Below are 24,009 nucleotides of genomic sequence, written 5' to 3' on the forward strand. Positions count from 1 at the left end.
GAATTTTATTTGATTCATTTCTATTTGCTTTGTTTGGGTCTTTTTCCCTTTTCCTTCCATTGTTTGAACTGCTGAAAATCTAACTGCAGTTTTTAAAACATAATCCTTTCCAAACAGCTCACTCAAAAACACCTTGTCAGGTGGGGTCTCTTGGCATTAACACCCCCCTGTGAAAAAGGCTGGAGGGCAGAGAGCAGAACTGCGTGTGCGGAGGGAGGTGCCTGCTGCCTGCGAAGCTGTCCTGCAGTCCGCATCAGCTTGGTCCAAAGAGACACAGCTTTCCTACTTTTTCTCTTTCTTCAACTGGAGTCAGATCCAAAGGTCTGGAATAGCAAGGGAGAAGCTTCAGATCACGTAAATGGGTTTGGATCTGCCTGCATGTAGTGGAATAGGCATTTCCCCAGTGCCTGCCCAGTTAAGTAGTGCTCTGGTGCGAGGCTGTTTCTTTGCCTTCCCCACAGGCAGTAACACGGCTGTTTCAAAGATAAATTGGCCGGTACCCTGCAGTAAACAGCTAAGATAATCCCTGGATAGCACTACACTTTCAAGGAAGGACAAACAGTCGTGTTATTACCGGGTAAGACTTGAGCTCCTGGGTCCACTTTCTGGCTCACTTGTCTGCACTCCAGAAACATCAACCTCTTTTCACGTGCCTAATGTGGCGGCTGTGCTGGAGCAGCGCATCAGTGCAAGGGAAGCTCATGGGCTGTGGAGATCCTTCTTCTGCTAGAATCCAAGTGTTTCTAACCTGGCCCACATCCCACCACCATCCCTGTATGCTGCAGCAGTGCCTGGGAAGCACTACATTAGTCTCTGGGTCAGCTTGCAGAGATAGTGGGTTTGGATGTCCTTCTGTGTCCTCTCCTGAGAAGACAGCTGGAAGGGACTTGGGATCTCCAACAGTGGCACCTCATATTGAGATCTCCCCAGCTGAACCATACAGATACAACAGCTCAGTCAAGCATCCCTACATTGTCACATTGTGGAGCAAAGGCCCATCCTAAGGACATCTGGAGTCCTGTGATCTTCCCTGCTTCAGGTTGTCATGTAGGTGCTAGGAACAAGAAGCACACCTGTACATGCTAGGTGTGAAATACCTGTCTGTGAAAGACTTGGAGGATGGTGTTGGGGGCCATGAGCCATCCAGATGTGCTGAATTGCCCCAGGAGGAACGTGGAAGTGAATGAAGAGGTGAAGTACTGAAATGGATGATGCCTCATCTTTTACACCATGGACTTTTGTCTCTTTTCAGATCATTGCCTGGGACTTTGCTAAAGAAGGAGCCTGAACAAAGATAGGATTTGCTGAGAATTTGTAGGACTTTCTGGTTTAAATACATTGTAGAACATGTGGAAAGAAAGAGAGTAGGCAGAGGACAGAAAGAAGCGACCAACATTGTAGTCCCTGGAGGGCCGTGATGTTGGAAGAGGAGGTGGAACTGGATGCAATGGAACCTGGGACAGGAACTAATTTTCTGCTGTGGCTGCACAGGCCCATCTGTTCTCTGCATTGATGCCCATGTTACTGAAGATTGGTGAATGGCTACAGTCAGTCAAAGAGATTGGCCACACATTGACAAGGGCAAAGATTGCATCTGTCTGGCCATCTGGCACGTTCAGAGCAGGGTCTCACGTCCTCAGTCACCCAGGCCTGAATGTCAAACACCTTTTCATCCTGAATACACACAGTTGGGCTTTATCAGCCAGATGTTGAAATAAGCTGAGATGTCTGGCTCATTTGGGCTAACAACTCCCCATCCTCACTTTGGGACTATCTCAGCACAAAAACCACATGGCAGAGGAAAGCTGGCTTATGTGGGCAGACCTTTTTGCTAACCAGAGTCCTCAAGGGCCACACACAGGTGATGGCATCCAGTGAAACCTTGCGTGCAGAGCAGCCAAAAGTGCCCTGAACTGGTCTTTTCCTGCTCTCCCTTTTGTTTTGTAAAAATCTTCATACACAGCTGCTGATGGAGGGAAATGTACTACATGAGGCAGAGGCCTGATGGCTGCATCTTCTCTTCTCTGCCTTCCTCTGCTTATGGCAATCACTTGTCTAGAGCACAGTGCTGGAGAGGACCCAGCAGAGAGGCTGTTCTGATCGTGGTCTCACTGTCTGGGGTGTTGGTTGGCAAGTGAAAAAGAACAAAAATCTTGCAGGATCATCTCACTCTTTAAGACCTGCCATCGAACTCAATGGCTTTGTCCAGCTGAGGAGCTACATGGTCCGTCAAGTTCTTCCCTCATCTTTGGCCATGGTAGAAACACAAGGAAAAGTTACAGGGTGGGTAAATTCTATGCTTTCAGTGCATATGTCATTGCCACTGACTTCAGCTGGGAGTCTTGTATACATTGCCAAAGTCACTTCCAGTGCTCCAGGACATCTGACTCACTGATGGTAGGTGATGTGAGGCAGCCAGATGAGGTTGGCTTGCTTTCAGCTCCAACAACCACCATTTCCATGTCTGTTTGTACCTGATGCCATATGAATTATCAGGTACTTTAGAGAAAAGGACTTGTTTGAAGTCCTGGAAAATTTGAGGTGGAAGTTGAGAATGTCAGTACATTAGAGAAGATACTAGAGAAGCTGCAAAAGAAGCTCTGTGAAGAGCTGGAGAAGTGCTGCAAGAAATACCGTCAGTCAAGCTCGTGAAGATTTTTGAACTGGAGACAAACTGGAAGTCAGTTTTGCTCATCTGAAATGTTAGGGGTGGAAGAGATCTCTTTACAGACATTGTTTTGATGTAGGTTTTCATCCAGTGAGAAAATCTTGACTGCCGTAGCTCTTTTTCTGAAGCTGGTGATGAACAAATAGAACCTCAGCTCTAAGGAAAAGAGGTGATAGGTCTTGGGTTTGATAAGATGCCTGGATGCTGAAGATAGACCCCTGTTCCACATTGCTGCAAGTCATTAAAAGCATTGGGTTTTCTGGCATTTTTTTGTCTACACATAGTAGCTTCGAGGGACTTCCATGCCAGGATCAGAGGCCTTTCCTCCTGCGTTCACGAGCTCAAAGATGGTTGGTGCCTCTCAGTTCCTGAAGAGCCACAGATCAAATTATGACCACTGAAAACCTTTGATGCATTTACAATGGATCCTTTCAGAGGGACAGATTATATTTATGATGGAGCCTCCTCTAGTGGAAGAATTTGACTTGTATTCCCAGGTTTTGTCTCTGTGGAGGATACCAGAGTCTTCATTTTCAGGGCTGTTCATATTCCCCTCTCTCGCCCCAGCGCACTGTGCCTCCTTAGCCACGTCTCTCAGACTTTGGGCCATCGTAATTGTCATACAGGGCTGGGACGTAGGCAGCAGAGTGCTGAAGCAGCAGAGCGGCAGCGCAAAGGGCCCTCTGCAATTATGGCTTTGATACAAATGCATCCATACACGCAGGGCCATTGGTATGCGCATATTTATCTTTGCTTCCACATCAGTGGCAAGACATATTTACCGTTTAGATATGCACATATATTGTAAAAATACCCTGTGCCAATAGCAGTGTATATCTTGTAAGTGACATCTCCAGCGCTCCTCATGATTTCCAAGACACCGACGCTCTTCAGAACTGGAGTTTGTGGCTGTTTGTTTATTTTTATTTCCTCCCTCCAAGTCCCCATTTTACAGCCAGGTTTGTTAAGTTTCAATAGAATATCAGTTAAGTTTTTGGCATTTTTATTTGTTACCATTGTTATAGTTCTCTTTTGGTAGGGGAAGGTGGAATGAAATGTTGCTCTGCTGGGGGTGGAGCAATAGCGCTGCTGTGTCAGGTGCTCAGGGATTCCCGAGTCCTCTTCCCAGCTCTGCCACTGATTATTTGTGTGATCTCAAAGGTTTCTGCTCACCTTAAAAGGACAGGAGAATATTCTCTGCTTTTTGTGAGCGGTAGCCGCAAAGTCCTTTGGTTCTCAGCCACCGCAGAAGTACAAAGCCACGTTACTGCCGTGTGCTTTTCGTGCTGGTGCTCAAAGTGGTTATTCAGAAAAGCAGGTAGGAAGCATCTTTGTGTGTGTGAAAAATGCCCATCTTCATGCTTAAAGTGGAGCAGTGTCAGGGTGGGCTGTCCTCCGTTTGCCAGCTACTTTCCCAAGGATTTTTGCCTTTAAAATAGCAAGTAACCTGAGAGGTCGGGAAGTGACAGGAGCCTTTGCCAGCTGAGTAGAGGAGGTGATGGTTCCAGCTGCCTTCTGACTGGTCCCAGTTATTTTACGCAGCGCTGTGGGATTGCTCTCTCGAACGGGTTAGGCAGGGTTGACAGTGAGCGCAGACAATGAGCTATTCCTGGCTCTGCTTTTCAGGCACCCCTGGGAGGGTCCTGATCCAAGACTCACGGTGCTCAAGATGAGTCTTTCTCTTGACTGTCTTGGGCATTGTATCTAGCAGTGATGTTTCTGCTTTCCTTCAATTCTGAGAATTGCCAGCACCTGACAAAAGAGCTGGTAGCAGAGAGCTGTAGGGAGTTCAGTGAATCTGAAGTCTCCACTATAGACCTCGCACCTGCTCCTTGTTTTTTCTTGGAGGTGACTTCCTTCAGAGACTCCTTGGTTTACCTTCAGGGCAGAGCTGGGGTCTGTCCAGAGTGTTTCTTCCCTGTCCTGTGAAGGGAGAAAGATTGCCAGGTGTTTCTCAGAGTGTACGCATGAGCCATAGCTGGGCAACTCCACCAGGACTGTGGCTGCCAGTCTTCCAAGTTGGAAGTGGCAGCGTAGATGATGAGAGTGTATTTTTGGGGTTGGAGCTGAAAGCGTAGCTCACCTGGGCCCCTGAAGTCTCTCCTTTCCAAGGCTAACGTCATGTGTATAACCAAACCTTGCACGTTGAGCTGTCTCACACTTAACGGGCTGATCTGCACGATAAGTTCTGAAATAATACCATAAAACCTTTTTATTTATTTTTAACCCCCTTCCCCCCTCCTTCACCTTCCAGTTACATGATGGATTTGTTTTTCCTGTTCAGTCGTTGAGGAGGTGCTCAGATACCTTGAAGATGGAAACAGAAAACCTTGTTTCTGCAGAGGCGGGATTTTTTTGTTGTTTTTTTTTTGTTGTTCTCATTTGTCTTCTTTTTTTCCTCCTGATCTCACCCAGTTGTCTTCACTGTTATCATTTTTTAGCGTAACGTTGCAGACTGGTGCATGCGGTGGGGAATTTGCTTACAGAGCTTGTTCTTCTGGGGCAGCTGGCCCACGAGGGCTGTGATCACGCCCTTGCGTTTTCTCGTGGCCCATCACGGTGAAAGACACTCACTACATAATAGGTACTGGGAGTCTAACCCAGGTGCCTTCATGTTTTTGTGAGTCTTCGCTCCTTGTGCCCCGCACTTCCCACCAGTGATGGGTTCCTGATGTCCTCAAGGCAAACCCCACACGCTGCTCTCTTGCAGAGCTCCCTGTGCTCCGCAGGAGCTCCGGCCATGGAACCGGATGGTGTCTGGATGTGTAGACTTGCAGAGACCAGCGTGGCATACACTTAGCCACCCTGATCTGAGCTGCTCGGAAACAGCAGTACCTAGTGTACCCTGCTGATAAGGCTTCTGCTCTCGACAGCGAGGCTTTTTTGGGTAATTCTGTTCTCCAGTGCAGTATGATGGGTGGACACCTCCAACAACTGAGATTTTCAGAGCTACCTGAAGGATTTTGATGCCCTGAAAGGAAGGGAAAGGGCTGTCGGTGTCCTCCGGGCTGGGTTTTGTTTGTCTCAGTCCAGAGCATGAAGAATCCTTCCTCCAGCTGAGGAGCTGTTGAAGAATGTTCTTGGCATTGAGCTGTAACAACATGTGGCTTTGAATAACCCCAAGAGTGCATCCTTTTTTGTTTGGCTTGCCCTGTTCTTCATACTACTAACCTGACTGTGTGTTTTGTTTTTGTGGTTGCTTTGCATGTTGTTCCTTCCTCTTGGCTGAGAGTCATGGGGTGGATCTTTTTCCTTTCTGTGATTCAGGTGCCTCACTCTTTCCTTTCCAGGTTCTTCCAGTTCTTTTAACATGTCAAACTCTGGAGATTTGTTCATGAGCGTGCAGTCTCTCAATGGGGATTCTTACCAAGGGGCCCAGGTTGGAGCCAACGTGCAGTCACAGGTAGGGACCCATCCGATGTACTGCCAGTGAATGCATTAGCGTTGGAGGAGCCTTTGATTGTATTGGCACTTTTCCCTCCCGTCCGAAAAGAGCAAATCTCAACCAGCACAAACGAACCAACCAACCAACACTTAAAAAAGGCAAACCAAACTGAAAAACCAACCAAAGAACCGACCAAAAAAAGCAACAGCAACAACCACCAAAAAAATCAATCCAAAAGAAACCAAAACCAAACCCCCAACCAAACCAACAACCATGGTCTTGAGGAGACTTGCCCACACTTTGTGAATGCATTTGGCTCTGGCTTGATAGTCGTACAAGGAGGAGAGGAGGTTTAGGAGAACAGGCATGAACTCAAACAAAAGCAGCTGAGGTTTAGGTTCTGCTTGATTTATTCCAAGGGAAGGGGCCAGATGTTTGGACTGGTGTCTCGTTTTACAAGGCTTCCACTTATTCTTTTGATGCCAAACCAGGTGTCTGCTGAAAGGCGAGAAATGCTCAAATACACACCTAGGTTATTTTGCTTTTTTTAATTAAAAGCCACCCTTCATCATCTTCCAACCTCCCCAAAGCACAGGCACCCACACCACCCACGTACGTACCAGCAAGGCAGAGCATGGGAGCTTTGAGCAGCATTACTGAGATGTCAACCCGTGCTTTGGGCAAACAGAAAGAATTTAAAGTAGCCAGGAACTCACTCAGATCTCCCGCCTCCCATCTGATGTCCTGATGTGCCTTGAGTCTGCTCTCTGGTGTCTAAGGCTCTGTACACTGTTGAGAGATGACAGCCACTCTGACACTTCTGCATCAGGGAAGGAGAGCCCTCGAAGCTGAGGTTGCTCCCCTCACAGTGCTGGATGCAAGCGAGCCATCCATGGACCATGAGATGCGCTTGCTGTGCATTCCGCTGCAGGGACTGGGCTGGGGGAGTGGAGGGAGAGGAACGGGGTGTCTGGAGGAGAGCGTCCAGTGCCTTTGCCGTGGTAGGTATATTGTCTTTCTGGGCCCTCCAAAATGAAGGCGATCAGTTGACTCCGAGGATCTCCTTCAACTGCTGTGGGCGTCCCAGCACTTGGGGCTGAAGGGCGGAAGCGGGTAGGGATAGGAATGTGGGTCCTCGAGCACAGTGGAGGAGCTGGCAGCAGCGATGTGCTCCAGGAGGTCCTACTCCACACTTGCCACGCTGTTCTCCCTCTCTGCTCTTTTTGTCACAAGACTTGGGACCAAGGAGGGTGTGACAAGGCTGCTGGGGCAGGTCTGGGTTGGCAAGGGAGGCAGGAGCAGCCCTCTGGCTCAGCACTCATTGTGAGACCATCTGAGGGGATTCTTTTCCTCCCTCTTTAAGTGTATGCCTTCATCATTATTATTATTATTATTATTATTAATTATTATTATTACTGTTTGGTTTTGTCATGCCAAAGATGAACTGAAGCAGCTTTGCCCACTAACCTTTCATTCACTCTAATTTGTGTCTTTGTTGTCGTTGGTCTGTTTAGGTGGATACCCTTCGCCATGTTATCAGCCAGACAGGAGGATACAGTGACGGACTCGCAGCAAGTCAGATGTATAGTCCGCAGGGCATCAGTGTAAGAAAAAAAAATAGGCTCGGGTTCTTGTTTTATTTTTTTCTTTATTTTTGTTCTCTCACTACCAATTATTTCAAAGCCATAGGGCTCAGAATGCCACTTAGTAGGACTTGTCTTTGCTTTTACGGTCACCTAGTTTATTGCTTCTGTATCGGTCATGCCAACGGCAGAGCTTTGCCCACAAAAAAAGTGGCGACCGGGCAGGCTTTGCGCAGGCAGCTGGCGTCTAGGACTGTCAGAGCCGATCAGCGTTCGCCTGGCACCTGCGGCCACACGCGCTCGGCCGAGAGGAGCTGCTAAACAGGTGACACCTCGCGTAACTGCAGTGGGGAATGTCACTGCAAACACCCCGCTCCAGAGATGGCTCCATGTGGAAGCCAATGGCACCATCCCGGAGTGACCATCTAAAAATAACCCATCCCTGGCTGGCATCCGAAAGCGTGGCAGCGATGGGGTTGGCGGCAATAATTGTGAATAAAAAGAGGAAAAAAAAAACTAAAGCCAACCAATGTCAACCCAAGAAAACCTCGCCCAACTGGACTGGGGGAGGATGCAAGGGGGAGGGCGGTCTCCTGAGCATCTTCTCCTTGTTCTTGGGTGCGCTGGCGGGTTCTGACTAGCATGAAAATTCGTAGCGACAAGCTGTGTCGCACAGGGGGAAATCGATCAGACACACACAAGGAGAACCCAGTGTAGATTTGGGACAGCAATCCAACTTCATTTCTCAGATCAATCGTCCGCCATCTCAGCGGCGATGACAGCAAGCTGGGAGAAGAGGGCAGCCTGGAAAAGGAGGTTGTGAGTGGTGGCGGTAGCATTCGAGGTGGCATGGAGGAGGGGGCAGCTGGCCCTGGACGTGGCTGGCTGCTGTGGTCCCCACCAAGGAAGCTGAAGGTTGAGGTGGGATGGTCTTGGGCTGGGCAGGAAGGTGGGGTAGTGGTCCAGTAGTCAAGCTCCTCAGCATGGTGCAGCATCCAGTCCCCTAACCCTCCTGGACAAGGCTTGTGCTGTTTGTCACCCTGTGTGTGACCGTCTTGGGGCCATTGGTGTGCAGCCACCACCAGCGTGAGGAGAGGGTGCAGCGAGAGGGGTGCAGCGGGACGAGGGGCTGCACTCCCCTCTCCTGCGGGCGCCGGGGCTTAGCGGGCGGCTTGACGTCAGGAGGCAGAGGCAGGGAGGATTGGTGAAGTAATGTAATTGAACATGTGCAGATAATTATGTCTCATTACATAAGCCCATTGCAAAAACGGCACTTGGAAATGCCACATGAAAGAGCCTATCGTTCCGCATTAATTTCTCCATGCGCTGAATTTATTTCCTTTCTGGCTTTTTAATACTTGGAGAGTAAATGAATCGCAGGCTGATCATGATAAGAGATGATACTTTTGTATAAATTAAAATACCCCCAAGGAAAGAGGCTGAGCTGATTATGGTTGCACTTGGCTTGGAAAATAACAGTGGGCTGGGTTAAGCCAAAATTTGAGGGGGAGGATTGCTGCTGGGCGTTACGAGGCAGGGAGGGGGCGATGAGGGAGAGGAGACGAAAGAGGTAGTGGAAACTCAGATCCTGAATAGGATGGGGAGGGATGGGCTGATATTTCTGGCTGTGGTAGTGGGAGAACCAGTATTATCATGAGCAGCACTGGGAATTGGTGAGCTGAGCACGACAGAGGGTCAGCAGTCCTCCCGGCACTTCCCAAGCGGGGGCCTGGGACCCTGGCAGCTGATCACTCCTCAGGCTGGTTTTCAGAGAGGTCAGGAGCCCAAATTGGCCCAAACTGGATGTTGTTCAGAGAGGGGCAAGATGGCCAGTGGGCAAAGAAACCATGTGGGTTTTGGGGTGACTCCTTGTTTCCCCATAAAGCTCCTGATGGGCATGAGGAGCAAGGTATGGGTCCAGAGCTGAGCAGATAGTTTAGGAAGTATCTTCTGAGTTGTCTCACTGTCCCCAAATGTTTTGCTTCCCCTGTGTCTCAGGCAGCACGCTTCTGCCTGTAGCTTTTATTGTCACTTAATGTCTATCCATCCTCCTTGGTCCCTTGATGGACTCCAGTTTGTCCACCCTGAAGTGTGGCTGCCCTCTGGGAAGTGCTGGTCCTGGGCAAGGTCCTAGGGAGCTGCTCAGCGCTGGCAGAGCGCCGGTCTCATAGCAGGCAGGGCTTCCCTGCCGTTCCCCTGAACCCTTTAGTGCTAAGGAAGGGCAGCAGGATGCAGAGAGAGCTGCTGGTAACACAGAGAGCTGCCGTCCCCGCATCACCCGAGCATCCCTGTGAGCTGCTGGAAGGAGATGAGCCGAAACCTAGTCAAGAGGCCTGTCACAAAGATGTCTGCGCGGGGCTGAGGTTAAGTCATCCCCGGAGCCCGTCAGGGCTGGAAAGTCAGCGGCAGGTTGCCCAGCTCCACCGCTGCAAACCTTGGCAGGGGAGATGATGCTCGGGGTTTGCCTTCCTCGATAGCGAATGAATTTTTAAATGCGTGTAAGTCATGACAGCTGAGAACAGGAATCTACCCAGAGCCCAGCTCCCTCCGTGCCTCTGCTGCTCGACGGCTGACAGACCGCTCCGCAGGGCGAAGAGGGCTGGAGTTGGTTCCGCATCGTTAGCGGGATAATGGGCGATGTCCCAGGCATGGTGATCTCTGTGGCCCACAGTGATGGCTGAGATAGCAGAGAGCAGCCGCCCTCCCCTCTGCAGATGGAGACGGCAGCAGGCAGCACCGGTCCCAGCAAGGGATAGTGATGTTCTTGGTGATGGAGTGGTGACAGAGGCAGGAACCTGGCCTTGGGTAGCACTGAGAGGATGCAGGGACTCCCTGACCTGAAAGGAGGGGATGTCTGGGACCTGATCCAGCCCTTTTTGCAAGGTTTGAGGTTCAGCAGTTTGCCACCACTGAGAGGTGTTAAAAGAGTCAGGTCCCACCTGGACAGATCCTGTTTGTGGGGGTCTGTGTGTGCACCCAGACAGGAGCTCTGCGGCTGGAGGTTTCAAAACATCCAGATGTCCAGGTTCTGGTGGGTTCCCGTAGAATTTGGATCTTTATTGCCATAATCCTCTGAAGGGTCTCAACCCAAAACAGCCACTCCTGCTGATTCTTGAAGTGTTTCAGTTCGCCTGCCTGCTAATGAATGCATGAGCTATAGTTGTCTTAAAGAAAAGCCGTTTCAGAAATTTCTTTTTGGACTTAATTTAATTGAATGTTTAGATCATGTAAAGGTCTAAAATGGGGGCTATTTTTGAGGTTCATTGGAGTGCAAGATTTTTTATTTTAAATGCAGAGCTGTGCCTGTTTACAGAGCAATGTGTTTGATCGTGGTGGTGGTGCTCAGTGGCAGGGTGTGCCACTGAGTTTTGCAGCCACTCTTGATGGCAGTGATCACCGGCCACTGATACCTGTAGGTGGTGAGACCTCCCAGCTTGTGCTGAGACCCTTTTCTATAAGGATTTAAGCCTTGAAAAGAAAGTCATTGCTCTGTTCCTCAGCAAGCTATGGTTTGCTGTCAGGATCGTGAGCTGGGATACAGAAGTTGGTCTAGCAGGGCTTCAGTGCCCAAGCCACATCCATCAGGGTTGCCTTAATGTGTCCTGAAGACTTCCACCATGACCCTTGGAAAGTGATGAGGAGGCAAGACTGGATTCTCTGGTGTGTAATAAGAGCTTCAGTGCTTATCATAAGGAGAGCTGATAGAAGCTCTTAAAGCTCAGAGGTTTGAAACCTCTTTGAGGCTACACCCCGTCTCTCGGACTTGCCAGTGTCTGGTGTGTTTGGAGGCTGAACTGACCCTGCCCCATCGACGAGGGTGAGGATTTGGTCACAGAAGGTGGGGTGCTGAGACAGCCTCCATGTGAAGCAGAAGGCGCTTTTAGAAGTGGGCATAAAGTCATGTCCTAGCCCCACGTAGGAGGCCTGGGCAGAGAGCCAGACACGTTTCCTAGAGGTGACAAAAATGTTGTGAGACCTGTGAAAATGGGCACAAAACCCAGTTGCTTCAGCAGTCTGTCATCAGGGCACCGCCACTTGGACAGGCACCACGGCCTTGCCTGTGCTCTGTCACCAGAAGATGACATGAAGAGGTGTCCTGGAGAGCATTGCTCTGTCTTTGGCTTCTGCCTCTCCTGAAGAAATCACATCTGTATGCAGAGGATCTTCAGAGGGTCTGTGAGGAGCAGCAGCCTTCTCAGAAGACTCTGTTGTCTTTGAAGAAGTTCCCAAGGGATATACTACAGTCAGATCCTGAGGGATCTCCTTGCTATGGAAAGCAGCAGGACCAGCTGGGTAGAATTGGATGCATTCTGCACACGGCTGAGTCCTTGCAGCAATGGAGTGAGCTCCAGGAAAGGAGACTTGAGTGTGGATGGTGCCTACATGCTCTCTCCCTGGGGAAAGGATCCAGCCTCCTCATGGAGGGCTTGTTGATACCAAAGGATGACATCAAGATGATAAAGGACTCCTTTCCATCATTTGACTCATAACTTGGGAGCCTTCCAAGGCTGGGGGAGCAAGAGGATGTGGGGTCTGTGGAGGGTGCCTCGATCTGGGTGAACCTCTTCCCAGCATCCTCTTGACTTTCCACTGGATGCAAGTGAGATGGTCCTTGGCAGCACAAACTCCTGCCACACACAGAGGCTGATTCCCATTTGGAGTCCGTAGGGCTCTGCAGCATTTTGGGGGGCAGGATGCTGAACACCGAGGCTCCACAGTTGCTTTCTGCAAGACACTCTCCCTCTCTCTCCTTCCAGCTGCAGCTGGCACGCAAAAGCCGTGCTAAAAATAGTTGAGCACAATAGGGATGGAGCCCTGCTCCGCGCAGCCCCCTCCACTTTCCCCCCTCCTGCTCGCCGTAATGACCCTGCAAACACTAAATGGCATCTGAGTGCATTAAGCAGCAAACTCTCCGGTGACATAGCAATTACAGCTCTGAAATAGATTTGGTGCGTCACGGAAGATAAGGGTTTTGAAAGTTTCTGTTGTGATTATAGCTTGTAACTCCAACAAATAACAGGCTTGGTAATAAGAGGCTGCCAGCACAGCTATTGTGGTTCTCTCTCACTGATGGCACGTAAATTGCTATTAATGTCCTAAGTGTACTTGAATATGCCAGTCTCAGGGCGGTGGAGTTGGCTCTGTGTCTCTCTTTACGCGGCCTGTCATTGTCGGGCTGATAATCTACAGTAATTGCTGCGTCTTGCAGCGGTCCAAGATGTGGATGGGTGGATATTGCATCGCGGGGAGCGCAGGGACAGTGGGTCAGGGCCTGGGTGTGGATGGAAGCTGGTGGCCCCGGGGTCTCCACAGGCTGGGGGCACGCAGGTCAGATAATGTCCGTGCGTAGTCTGGTTCGTGTCTGCACCTAAAGTGAAGCGGCACATGGTTTGCTAACCTGCTAGCAAGTGCTGCTCACCATTCCTGTCTTAGAACCATAGAATCCTTAGGTTGGAAAAGACCTTTGAAATCATCAAGCCCAACCATACTTGTCCACTACTAAACCAGATCCCTAAGCACTTCATCGACCCGTCTTTTAAACCCCTCCAGGGATGGGGACTCAACCACCTCCCTGGGCAGCCTCTGCCAGTGCCTGAGAACCCTTTCAGCGAAGAAAGTTTTCCTAATATGCAATCCAAACTTCCCCGGTGCAACTTGAGGCTATTCCCTCTTGTCCTATCACCTGTCACTTGGGAGAAGACACCAGGAAGCACCTCACTATAACCTCCTTTCAGGTAGTTGCAGACAGTGATATGGTCTCCCCTCAGGCTCCTTTTCTCTAGGCTTAAAGGTTTTCCCTGCTGTTACCTGAACCCCTTTCCCCGGGGAGCGTGCTTGCACGTTCCCGTGTGCAGATGGAAGAGCACACAAGCCCATTGTGTGTGTGCACACCTCTGTCTTCTCTGCTTTGTGCATGCCCTGCTGCAGGGTGGTTTCTTCCTTCAAAACATGTATTCTCATGGCTCACCTCTGGTCCGCTCTTTGCTCCTCTCTTGGACTGGCTCTTGGGCAGGCAGGAGCTTGATTGGCACTGTGGACAACGCGTCCGTGAGTCCTGGATGGCTGCTCAGGGCAATGAGGTTTTTCCTACTCTTACCCCACGCTGGGGGTCTGGAAGGTCAGAGCTAGTGATGGATTCGCTGTGCCAGGAGGCAGCAGGACGGGCAGCTAGAGGGTACATCGGAAGCGGGACGGCGGCTGCTACCGACTCGAGCTCAGGCAGCGGTTGGGAAGGATTAATTAGCCAAGCACTGAATCAATGTCAGAGCAAGCAGAGGAGGTTGGGTGCGACATCTGCTCCTCTCCAAAGGGGATGGCAGCTGCAGAGGAGCAGCTTCTGTGCGCTGCCGGTTCCTGCCTGTGGCAGCCGGGGCCCTCTGGTAGCTCTGCTCTCGAGAGCATGGAGAGTTTGGCTCTGTGACTGTTTTTAGAAGAAGCAAGTTGCCCACCCTGTGTTGCTGTGCCAACCCTCGGATGAGGCGGCGTGGTGGCCCCTCCGCTGCACTGTGGCTTGGGGTCCCTCAAGGAGGGGTGATGGAAGGGCAGAAGACCAGCCCCAGAGTGGCAAAAAATTGTGGTTTTACTGCAAAATGAAAAAGGGAAGGGTTTTGCATTAGGAGCAGAGAGCCCAGACCCCCAAACACAGCCTTTGCCTAGGCAGGAGAGGTGTTTGGGCACCTTGACAAGGCTTGGTACGGGTGGCTTCCCCCCATACAGGGACCATTCCTGGAAAGGCAGCAAGGAAGTGATGCTGAGGGACACAGCACTACTCACAGGGCCCCTTGGGACTCATTGCTTTTTCTGCAATCTGTTAATGATAATGACCTGAGATAGGGTTTCTGGATGGGTGGGATGTTTGCCTTCTTCCATATGAGGAAAGGTCCTGTTTAGGGGTAAAAAAAAAAAAGAGGCAACCAGAGCTCAGGGTTTCTGCAGAAATATATATATTTTTTTAAGGGACATAATTTCCATGAGCACTTGCAATTTATCAAAACCCCTGGTTTTGACAGAATTACTTCTGGCTCCATCCCAGTGATGGAGCCCTGGGGGCTGCAGTGGGCTGGGGGAGACAGAGGGGAACACCTTTGCCTCCTACACGGGCTTCTGAGGAGGGAGAAGCCGCGGGACTGAGGCGGGTGGGTGGCTTGGGTAAGGCTGGGGGTGCCACTGGTTGACTGACCTCTCCGTGTCTCCCTTCCTGCAGGCTAATGGAGGTTGGCAAGACGCTACTACCCCGTCGTCAGTGACCTCCCCCACAGAAGGCCCTGGCAGCGTTCACTCTGATACCTCCAACTGATCTCCCAGCAAATTGCATCCCTGGCTGAGCCAGCCCCGGCGGGGGCGGGAGGGGAAGGGGGCCTCTCCTAACACCGCAGCAGTCAGACTGGAGGTGAACCCAATCAGCACACACAAGAAGACTCCTTCTCTTCTCTTCTCTTCGTCGGGATGCTTTTTTCAGCCAATCTGGACACTTCTTTATACTCTCTTCCCTTTCTTTTCTGGGTAGAAGCCGCTCTCCCCCTCCCTGCCACTGCCACAACACCACTCCCATCCCCTCTCCCCTTCCCACCAAAGGATGTGTCAACAGATAGAAGGATTTTAAGGAGGAAAAGCAAAAATCAACTGCTGCCACACAAAACAACCCCAAAGCAGCATACAGCCTCGCACTAGGCAACTTTCTGAGGAGCCACAAACGTACCTCAGTCATGTCTTGCTCTTTTACTAGCTGGCAGCCCCTCTCGCCCCCCAGTCTCTCACGCTACCTCTCCATAGGGAAGTGCCACCACAGCCCTGCTGCCTCCTTGTCTCCACCAGCCCTGGCTGCAGCCGGCGTGTTGCCTCCCCGTGGCCAGCCCTGTCTCAGCGAGCTGCCCCTCGGGCACTGCCCGTGACAGGGCATGTGGACACAGTCCCCTGTGCACACGAGAGAAGGAGCCGGCACGCTTCCCTTTGCTTCCAAAAGGTACCAGCATATTCCCAGCCCCAGGAAACCAGTGACTCTTACCAGTCCCTGCCTTTCTGTGCTGCACATCCCAAAGGTGGCTGAGCCTTGATTCCCCACCTTCCTCCCTGCCCACTGCTGAACGGGAAGAGAGGAGGGAAGAAATTGAGACAGAGGTGGACGAGAAATGACCATCGCTGATATCGAAGTCGTGTTGTATGGGATCAGGCATAGATGATGGATGGGGCCCCAGCAGTTTTCTCACAGCACCCAGGGTGGCCAGCGATGGAGTTTTTTCTGCCAAGGAAAGCATCCTGGAGTGTTGGCTCGTGGTTTGGGGAGTGTGCCAGGCTGCCAAAGAGGAGGAGGCGGGTTCCCCAGTGCAGGCAGGACCCACAGAGGTCGGTGGCACATGCTGGACTCCCAAAGCTCTACCAGGCAGGCAGTGAGGGACAGGCGGCGGGATCTCTGGATGCGGTGGGGTGAGCGCATTGCGTGCTTTTGGTAACGTTTAATGCAATAGGTTTGCTTGAGGGACAAGCCTCTGTGAGATGCCCTACTTGTGGAAGTCTTTCATCTGACAGGTTTTATAAAACCGCTGGCTTTGTCTTGGCATCCCAAGTTGCTGGAGCACTTGTGGGGTTTCTGGTCCATTTTCTGGACAAGCAGTGATGGGTGTTAAGCAACGCTTCATCCTGCGGAAACACACCTTCGAGCAGCCCGCGCTGGGAGGACGTGGCTCTTGTTGAGGAGCGGGGTGCAGAGGCGCCCGTTTGCCATGGGCAGCACAGTAATTTCAGCCTCCTGCTCTTCCAGCGGGTGCGAGGAGGCCGAGTTGGCCTGTGTGAAGACCCTGGGTGTCGTGGGAACTGGGGTGAGTGCAGCATGTCTGGCACCTTGTGATGGACCCCAGTACCTCCTGGCCACATCTCATGCTCTTGCACAGCCGTGACCATCCTGCCCGTGCTGCTGGCAACCATCCCAAGATGGGAACTGCCAGTGCAGAGCAGCATTAAACAGGATCCCTTTAAAATTAAAGCTCTGCCAGAAAATTCCCACCCTTTTGTTGGAAAAAGGACGTGCCTCTGGCTCTGACATGCTGTCACCTTGCAGTGTGGAGCCAGCAGTGTGACTCGCCTGCAGTGGAGTTGAAGGCTGCCTTTCCTTGGGGAGCAAGCCCAGTAAGCTCCAAAACACCTGCTCTGAAATTTGTGACCTTCCCCAGAATACCAAAAGTCCCAATTCAGTGGATTTTGTTTCTGAGCTGGTGGGTGCAGAGTAGGACATGAAAGGTGGACAAGAAACAGCACAAGTTGCTCCTTGCTTCCTTAGATCTTACGTCTCCAGCAGTGAGCCACTTTGTGCTCCTCCTTTTGCATCCGTGCCCAGGGATGGGGACCGTGCTGCAGAGCATGATGTGACACATGAGGTCTAGGGCAGCCTCCCGGCTGGAAATGTATTAAGAACAATGAGAAGGTTGGTGGTTCCCCACAGGGATGAGAAGGTTGGTTCCCTGCCGGTTCGGAGGTGCTGCCCATCTTCCCGAGCTGTGCGCTGTCCTGCTCTCCTCCTCCTCCTCCTGTGGCCTTTCCCGGTGCAGCCTTTTAACTATTTCCAGTTTATTTTACATGAAACCGTTCCAGCAAAGCGTTTCAGGGACACGGGCCTGGGTCAGGTCTGTTCTCCGGAGCAGCAGCAGCGCTGTGCCTGCAGGAATGCCACGGTACCTCTTGGAAACCAACCGGGAAAGAGCTGAAGCCACCTGCTCCCCGGCGCCTACCCCTGCCCTGCAGCCGCTGCCCCCTCCCTGGGCACTCGCTCCTCCACGGTACTTTGCAGATCACCTCCTTGGGTTCCCTGGTTGGTCCCTCCGGTTCACGTTGGCGTAGCTGCTTGCTTGCCTTTTTTATTTGCTTTTTTTACATTTTGGGTTTTGTTTCTCCTCCCCTTTCCCCCAGAGCCCTGAGTGTTGTGGGTTTTTTTCTTTTTTTAATTTTTTTTTTTCTGCCCAGAAAAACCTGACTTCGATACCAAAAAAACAAAACAAAAAAACAAAAAACAAACAAAAAAACCTGCAGAAACTCAAAAAAAATAAAAACAAAACAAAAAAATCCACAAAAAAAACTCGACGATTCTTTCAGCTTTATTAACATTTTCCATTGTTTCTTGCGATTTGTGTCTCGTTCTTTGTAGTATTGATGATAACGAACATTTGATAATGAATGTTCTTGTATATTCAGATAAAGGAGAAAAAAAAACCAAAAACGCAGTCGGAATTTAATAGTGTTTATAATAAAAGAATAAAAATGACCCTCTTAGCACGCAAAATTGGACAGGGGGAAGGTCCCATCCCTGTTCTTTCTGTGGCAACAAGCGCTTCATTCCTGTATAGTTTATAACATCAAACTACCTACATTCATCATCTTTTTTTGTTTGTTTGTTTTTCCCATGGTTTGTTTTTTTCGCCATTTTCTCGCATTTGTGAATTAGTTCAAGAATGCTAGAAAAGTGTAGAGTTGTGCACACTCATTTCTTCTTACACAATGTTTAAAAAGTGACGGTAATTCATTTTGTAAAACTTTAAAAAGAAAAAAAAATGGTTGGAATAGCGAGCATTAATAGGTACAGTCTAACACTTTATGTTTCTTAACGTTGAGACCCAGAAATTACCTTCTATTTTTTTTTTTTTTTTTTTTTGGCATTGTATGGGAGGGGAGAGGGGGCTTTGATGATGATGCTGAGTTTATTTGGACCTGTCCGAGATGACGGCCTTGCTGCTTCCCCTGCGCTTTTGAGCTGTGACCCAAGTGATGTGAAAAGCAATGGGGGTGTTCTGGGGGGAGGGTGTTTCTCCCCACTCACTTTGACACCCAACCCCAGAAGATCCTTGGGATTACGTCCCTGGAGGGGTGTGATCCTGAGGGATCTTGGGGAGGAGATGCTCCGGGGGGTGATGGATGCTGAGCCCCTGCGGGTCTCCATGCCTGAGGGTGATGCTGAGCTGCCTGGAAGTGATGAAAGGACAGGAATCCTCAAAATGTGTAGATGTGGGTTTCAGTGCCACGATTCTCTGCTCTGAACCCCAGCAGCACCCTTGCCCCAGGGCTCCACTGGCTTGGAGGTGCCCATCAGCCCAACGGCAGCTCTTGCCCTAGAACGAGGGATGGGGAGCACGGAAGGGTCCAACCTCCTTTCCATCATGGGCGTTCTTGAGGATGGGGTCTCACAGACCAGCCGCGAGCCCTGGCTGCACGGGGGGCTGGGAAGGACGAGGGACAAGGGGTGGGACGTGGCAGCCCCCAGCCTAAATGCCCCCAAATACATCCCAAAATCTCGGTGGCTGCAGAGTAGGATTCAAGGAGAAGCGCTGAGTGCCATCGATTTAGTTTTCTCTTAAAACAGTTTCCCTGCTCCCCACCTCCCATCCTCCCAAAAATCTGAGCTTTTCACATCACTGACCGGTTTCGAGTTTGGGATGTTGTTTTTAATCCTAAGGTTTCCTGAGTCCTTTTGTTTTCATACACCTTTATTATAATTATTATTATTATTATGACAATGTAAATCAGACATTGCCTGGGGGGGTTGGTTTTGTCGGTTTGCTCTTTTTGTTCTTGCAAAGCCCTTTCTATCCCGTGTAAAGATGACCCCATTGCTCTGAGTTGCTTTTTCTTTTCTATTTTCTGCCCCCCTCCCTTTTTTTTTCTCTTCCTAATGGATTCCAAATATAAAAAAAAAAAAAAAGAAAAACCCTAAAAAAAAAAAAGACTCTCTGTTCCGACCTGGTTTTGAAACTTTAAGCTTTTCTGCTTCTGTAAAGAAAAAAAAAAAGGCCTCTGTCTTTCTGATCCCAATTGAGACTTTTATGTTCTATGACGATACTAACAAGGTGTAGGTTTTACAGTTTCCTGATTTGTACTGGTAATGCATATTCCAAATAAATAGTTTCTTTTGTTGCAAAAAAAAAAACCAAAAAAAAAAAAATCTGAAACCAAACGTGGTGTATTTTTTGGGAGAAAAAAAGAGGAAAGCGAGATGCTCTGGGGGTTCCCTCCCCAGGGCTGCGAGGGGCAGAAGGGTTTGGGGTGGGGGGAAAAGGCGAAAGCCCGATGCTGGGACTCCTGGCACTAGGAGGGATGTGACTCAGGGCTGATGCTCAGCATCCCTCCTGCTCCCAGCACCCCTCCCCGTGCCTCAGTTTCCCCAGGCAGAGGGACACAGATTTGTTCATGCAAAAGGACCTTTTTCAGTCTTTCATTTTCATTGCTCATTTACTGCTGTATTGATCTTCTAGTGCCGTTTCTTTCCAAAAAAAAAGCTAGAATGGGGTTTATCACACGCAGGGCTGGGGAGCAAGGCAGGTGTTGGTGGTTTCTTGCGTTTTCCTGTGGGTTTTAATTTAAAAAAAGGAAAACATTTGAAAATGTATGTGTAAAAACTGTCATTTTAAACCTAAGAATAATTTGCAATTTAAGAAAAGAGTCTGTACATGGGATGAAAACCAGGACAGCTCTGCCACATCCCCAGAGAGGGAGGCATTAGATGAAGAAGTGGGGGGTGGGCTGGAGATACTGGCTGCGTTTCCCTGGCTCTGGAGCTGGAAAAAGGCAGGCAGGGTCCCTGCCACAAACCCCTGTGACACCCACAGGGCCGTGGCGGAGGGGAAGGAGCCCCAGGGGAGCAGCACAAGGATGCTGGAGCTGCCGCCCCGCTCCCCCATGGATTTCTTGTCAATGATTATTCAATCTCCAGCCTGACCTTTCTCTTCTAAATAACACGGCAATATCAGCGTGGGCCAGCCTCCAGCTCCGGCTGCAAATTAGCTGTATCGCTCTCTGGCAGGAGACCCACCGAGTCCCCCAGCCGCGGCTCTGCCAGAGCGCCCCAGGAATTATCTCCCTCCAACGGTGCTCTCCTAATACCAGTTTAAATATCATCTTGCTCCCAGCTGTTTAATTTTAATAAATGCTTATCCCGGCTCCAAACAGAGAAATGCTACCTCTCAGCAGGCCCCGATGAGAAAATTGCCGCGAAAAGGCGGGTGGCAGGAGGTGGTGCTGGAAGGAGAGGGGGTGCTGGGGGTCCTGGCACACATCCTCTGGCTGCCAGGGTGGGTTTGAGCACGTCGCATCTCTCCCAGCTCCAGTCTCCCCAAGCTCCCACCAAAAAAGATGATTTATAAGGTGGGAAGGGGGCCCGTGCAGCCCCAGGGGTGTTTGGGGCGGGTGGAGGAGCTGTGCTGGGGGCAGCGCCTTCCCTCCTTCCCTCTGCCCCTGCTTGTGGCTGGAAGCGAACTTAAATCCAGGTGAACTGAACTGGATTGTTTGCTTCCATCTCCTTCCCCCTCTCCCCATCCGCACCTTTTCCTTCTGCTGGTGCTGCCCATCCTCCCCCAACACTCACTTCACCGATGGGAATTTCTTTTTCCTGCTTTCCTCCCATTTGGGCAACAAATTTTTCGCAGAAAGGGTCATTGGGCACTGGCAGAGGCTGCCAGGGATGAAGTGCTGAGGGACATGGTTTAGGGATTGATAGGAATGGTTGGACTCGATGATCCAGTGGGTCTCTTCCAACCTGGTGATTCTATTAAAATTCTATTAAATTCTATTAAACTTCAGCCTTAAGCGAGAAGAAGCCCTGAGGGCAGCAGGGCCCTGCACTTCTTTCCCAGTTCACGTTACAATGATTTTAGGTCAGAAACTGGGGGTGAAACATCCACGCGTGCATTGGGTCCCGCTGGTGCCCACGGCAAGCGCTGCAAGAGGCTTTCGGTGAGCAGAAACCCAGTGACGTGGGCTGAGCCAGGTCCTGCCGAGCTCCCAGGGGCAAATCCTGACCCTGAAATTCCTCTTGCAGCTTTTTCTGCCGGGCTGGGGTCCCCCTCGCCCTCCCTCCCCGCTCCCCACGCCTCGAGCTCCAGCACCGACAGCCGAGGGCTGCCAAGCACAGCCGGTTATTAATAATCCTTCCAAACTAACCGAGTGGTTGGGAGGCATTAAAGTTATCGCTTGCAGTAAAGCCCCCGTCCGCTTGCTGGAGAGTTTAATATACAGCAGGAAGTTTCGCCTATAAAAGGAGAGGGTTATGTTTTCCTCCAGTTCACCGCGAGTCTATAACTTACGACCTCCATAAACGTGAGTGGGTCTCACAAGTCAGCCCATCAGTCTTTGGAGTAATTCAGCTTTGTAGTAAAATGTTTTATGGTGCCTCGGATGCAGGCGGCCCTGAGCCTGCGGGCGGGCAGGGGGTGGTGGCCGTCCCTGCATCCCTGCTGGCACCGCGGGGATGGCCTGGAGAGGTGATGCTGCCCAGCCTTTGTCCATGGGGGGGTTAGGAGCCTAGCAAACAAAATAAAGTTAGATAAATAAAGAAATAATAGTAAGAAAAAACAAAATTGTAATGTAAAGTGTGCGGTAATAGAATAGAATAGCATAGAATAGCATAGCATAGCATAGCATAGCATAGCATAGCATAGCATAGCATAGCATAGAATAGAATAGAATAGAATAGAATAGAATAGAATAGAATAGAATAGAATAGAATAGAATAGAATAGAATAGTTTGGGTTGGAAGAGACGTTAAAGCCCATTCAGTCCCACTCCTGCCATGGGCAGGGACACCTCCCACTGGATCAGGGGCTCCAAGCCCCATCCAGCCTGGCCTTGAACCCCTCCAGGGATGGGGCAGCCACCACTGCTCTGGGCAACCTGGGCCAGGGTCTCACCGCTCTCACGGTGAAGAAATTCCTCCTTAAGCCTAGTCTAAATTTACCCCTCTCCAGTTTATACCCGTTGCCCCTAATCCTATGTTTCCATAAGTTTGGAAAAAGTCCCTCCCCAGCTTTTCAGTAGCCCCTTCAGGTACTGGAAGCTGCTCTAAGGTCTCCTCAGACCCTTCTCTTCTCCAGGCTGAACAAGCCCAACTATCTCAGCCTTGCCTTGTATGGGAGACTCTCCAGCCCTCGGATCATCTTTGAAGCCTCCTCTGGACCCGTTCCAACAGCTCCATAACCTTCTTATGCTGAGGATTCCAGAAGTGGACACAGCACTCCAGAGGAGGTCTGATAAAAGAGGAATAGAGGGGTAGAATCATTTCCTTTGATCTGCTGTCCACAAATAATAAAATAAAATAAAATAAAATAAAATAAAATAAAATAAAATAAAATAAAATAAAATAAAATAAAATAAAATAAAATAAAATAAAATAAAATAAAATTTATTCACCCCCAAAATCACCCGAGTTTGCTGCTGCCACTGCTGACTCCAGGGTACAGAGGCCTAGAGGCACTAGGAGAGCCCAGCTAATTAAAAATGCAAATGAACGAGGGGGCCACGTGGCTGCTGTCGCCTTCTGAAGGTGCAAATTAATAGAGGGGAAAACATTTCTGCCTAATGTATGATCTAAATCTCCCTTCTTTCAGCTTAAAACTGAAGCTTGAACCCAGAGACCACACTCACTGCTCCGTCACGACGTGGCATTGCCCCTAAATATTCAATATAAGCCTGGAAACGCTGCCCTGGCTCAACCCATAAAAATCTAAGCTGCAAAGCAGCAGCACAGAGATGAAACTTTAGTGTAACCCGTGTCCGTCACAGGCCCCCGAGGGGAGCTGCTCGCTTTTATCCTTCCAGAAATGCAGCGCGTTTTGCCCTATTATCCCTTTTTTTTGGGTGATGGGGAAGCGGTGACGGCAGGATCTGCTACGGCGTTTGCTGAGAGCCACGCCAGCGCTTCTCCCACTCGCTGACTCAGCTCCAGCGCGGCTCCCTTATCCTGCTGCTAATTAGGCTCCAGCCTCTCATCTTGTTAATAAGCTTCCAGTTCATTTGCATACAAAAAAAAAAAAAAAAAAAAAACCAAGAGTGAAAGCCAGCAGCTCGTTTTACCTTCAACATGTGGCTAATGCTTATTAAAACAGTTAACCTTTTATTACGGCGCAGAAGCATCTGGTTGGGCTGTTGGGGAGGTGTGGGCAGCTTGGTGCTCCTGCCACCAGCCGCTGCCACTGGGGGGGACACGGCCACGGCTGCTGGGGGGACACGGCCACGGCTGCTGGACGGGACACCCTTCGGAAGGGCCGCCCTGTGCCCACCGTGCACAGCGGATGCCAGCCCCGGGGTGATGGGAAGATGCTGCGAACGAAACCCAGGGAACTTTGGCTCCTGAGATCTGCATCCTTGATTTGCAGCATTTCCTGAGCCTAACTGGGCGATTAAGTGGGTAAATCCCACGGAGCTGCCTCAAAAATCTCCCTCTGGGCCACATGCAGCCAGTTGCAGAGAACACATGTCCCAGCTCAACGGAAAGGGCCACGCTAGTGAGACCCCTCTCCTAGCAAGAACCTTCTCCTACCAAGACCCCTGTCTTAGTGAGTCCCCTCTCCTATCAAACCCCCTCTCCTGTCGAGACCCCCCCCTCCACGGGCTGCATTTCA

General features: G+C 50.4%; 1 protein-coding gene across 2 annotated transcripts in view; it reads left to right on the forward strand.

Annotated features, from left to right (window-relative positions):
- PBX1 (PBX homeobox 1) overlaps positions 1-19,553 on the forward strand; it is a 130,597-nt gene extending 111,044 nt beyond the window's left edge. The window contains exons 7-9 of one of the 2 annotated variants that reach the window (XM_069862719.1): positions 5,959-6,071; positions 7,568-7,657; positions 14,841-19,553. In XM_069862719.1, the coding sequence (XP_069718820.1) occupies positions 5,959-6,071; positions 7,568-7,657; positions 14,841-14,933 (296 nt within the window). In that variant the 3' untranslated portion in view covers positions 14,934-19,553. The remainder of the gene's footprint in view (positions 1-5,958; positions 6,072-7,567; positions 7,658-14,840) is intronic. The other variant, XM_069862720.1, reaches the window with a different exon arrangement.
- The last annotated feature ends 4,456 nt before the right edge of the window (positions 19,554-24,009 follow it).

Source organism: Phaenicophaeus curvirostris, chromosome 8 (genome assembly GCF_032191515.1).
Source record: "Phaenicophaeus curvirostris isolate KB17595 chromosome 8, BPBGC_Pcur_1.0, whole genome shotgun sequence".
NCBI classification, from domain to species: domain Eukaryota; kingdom Metazoa; phylum Chordata; class Aves; order Cuculiformes; family Cuculidae; genus Phaenicophaeus; species Phaenicophaeus curvirostris.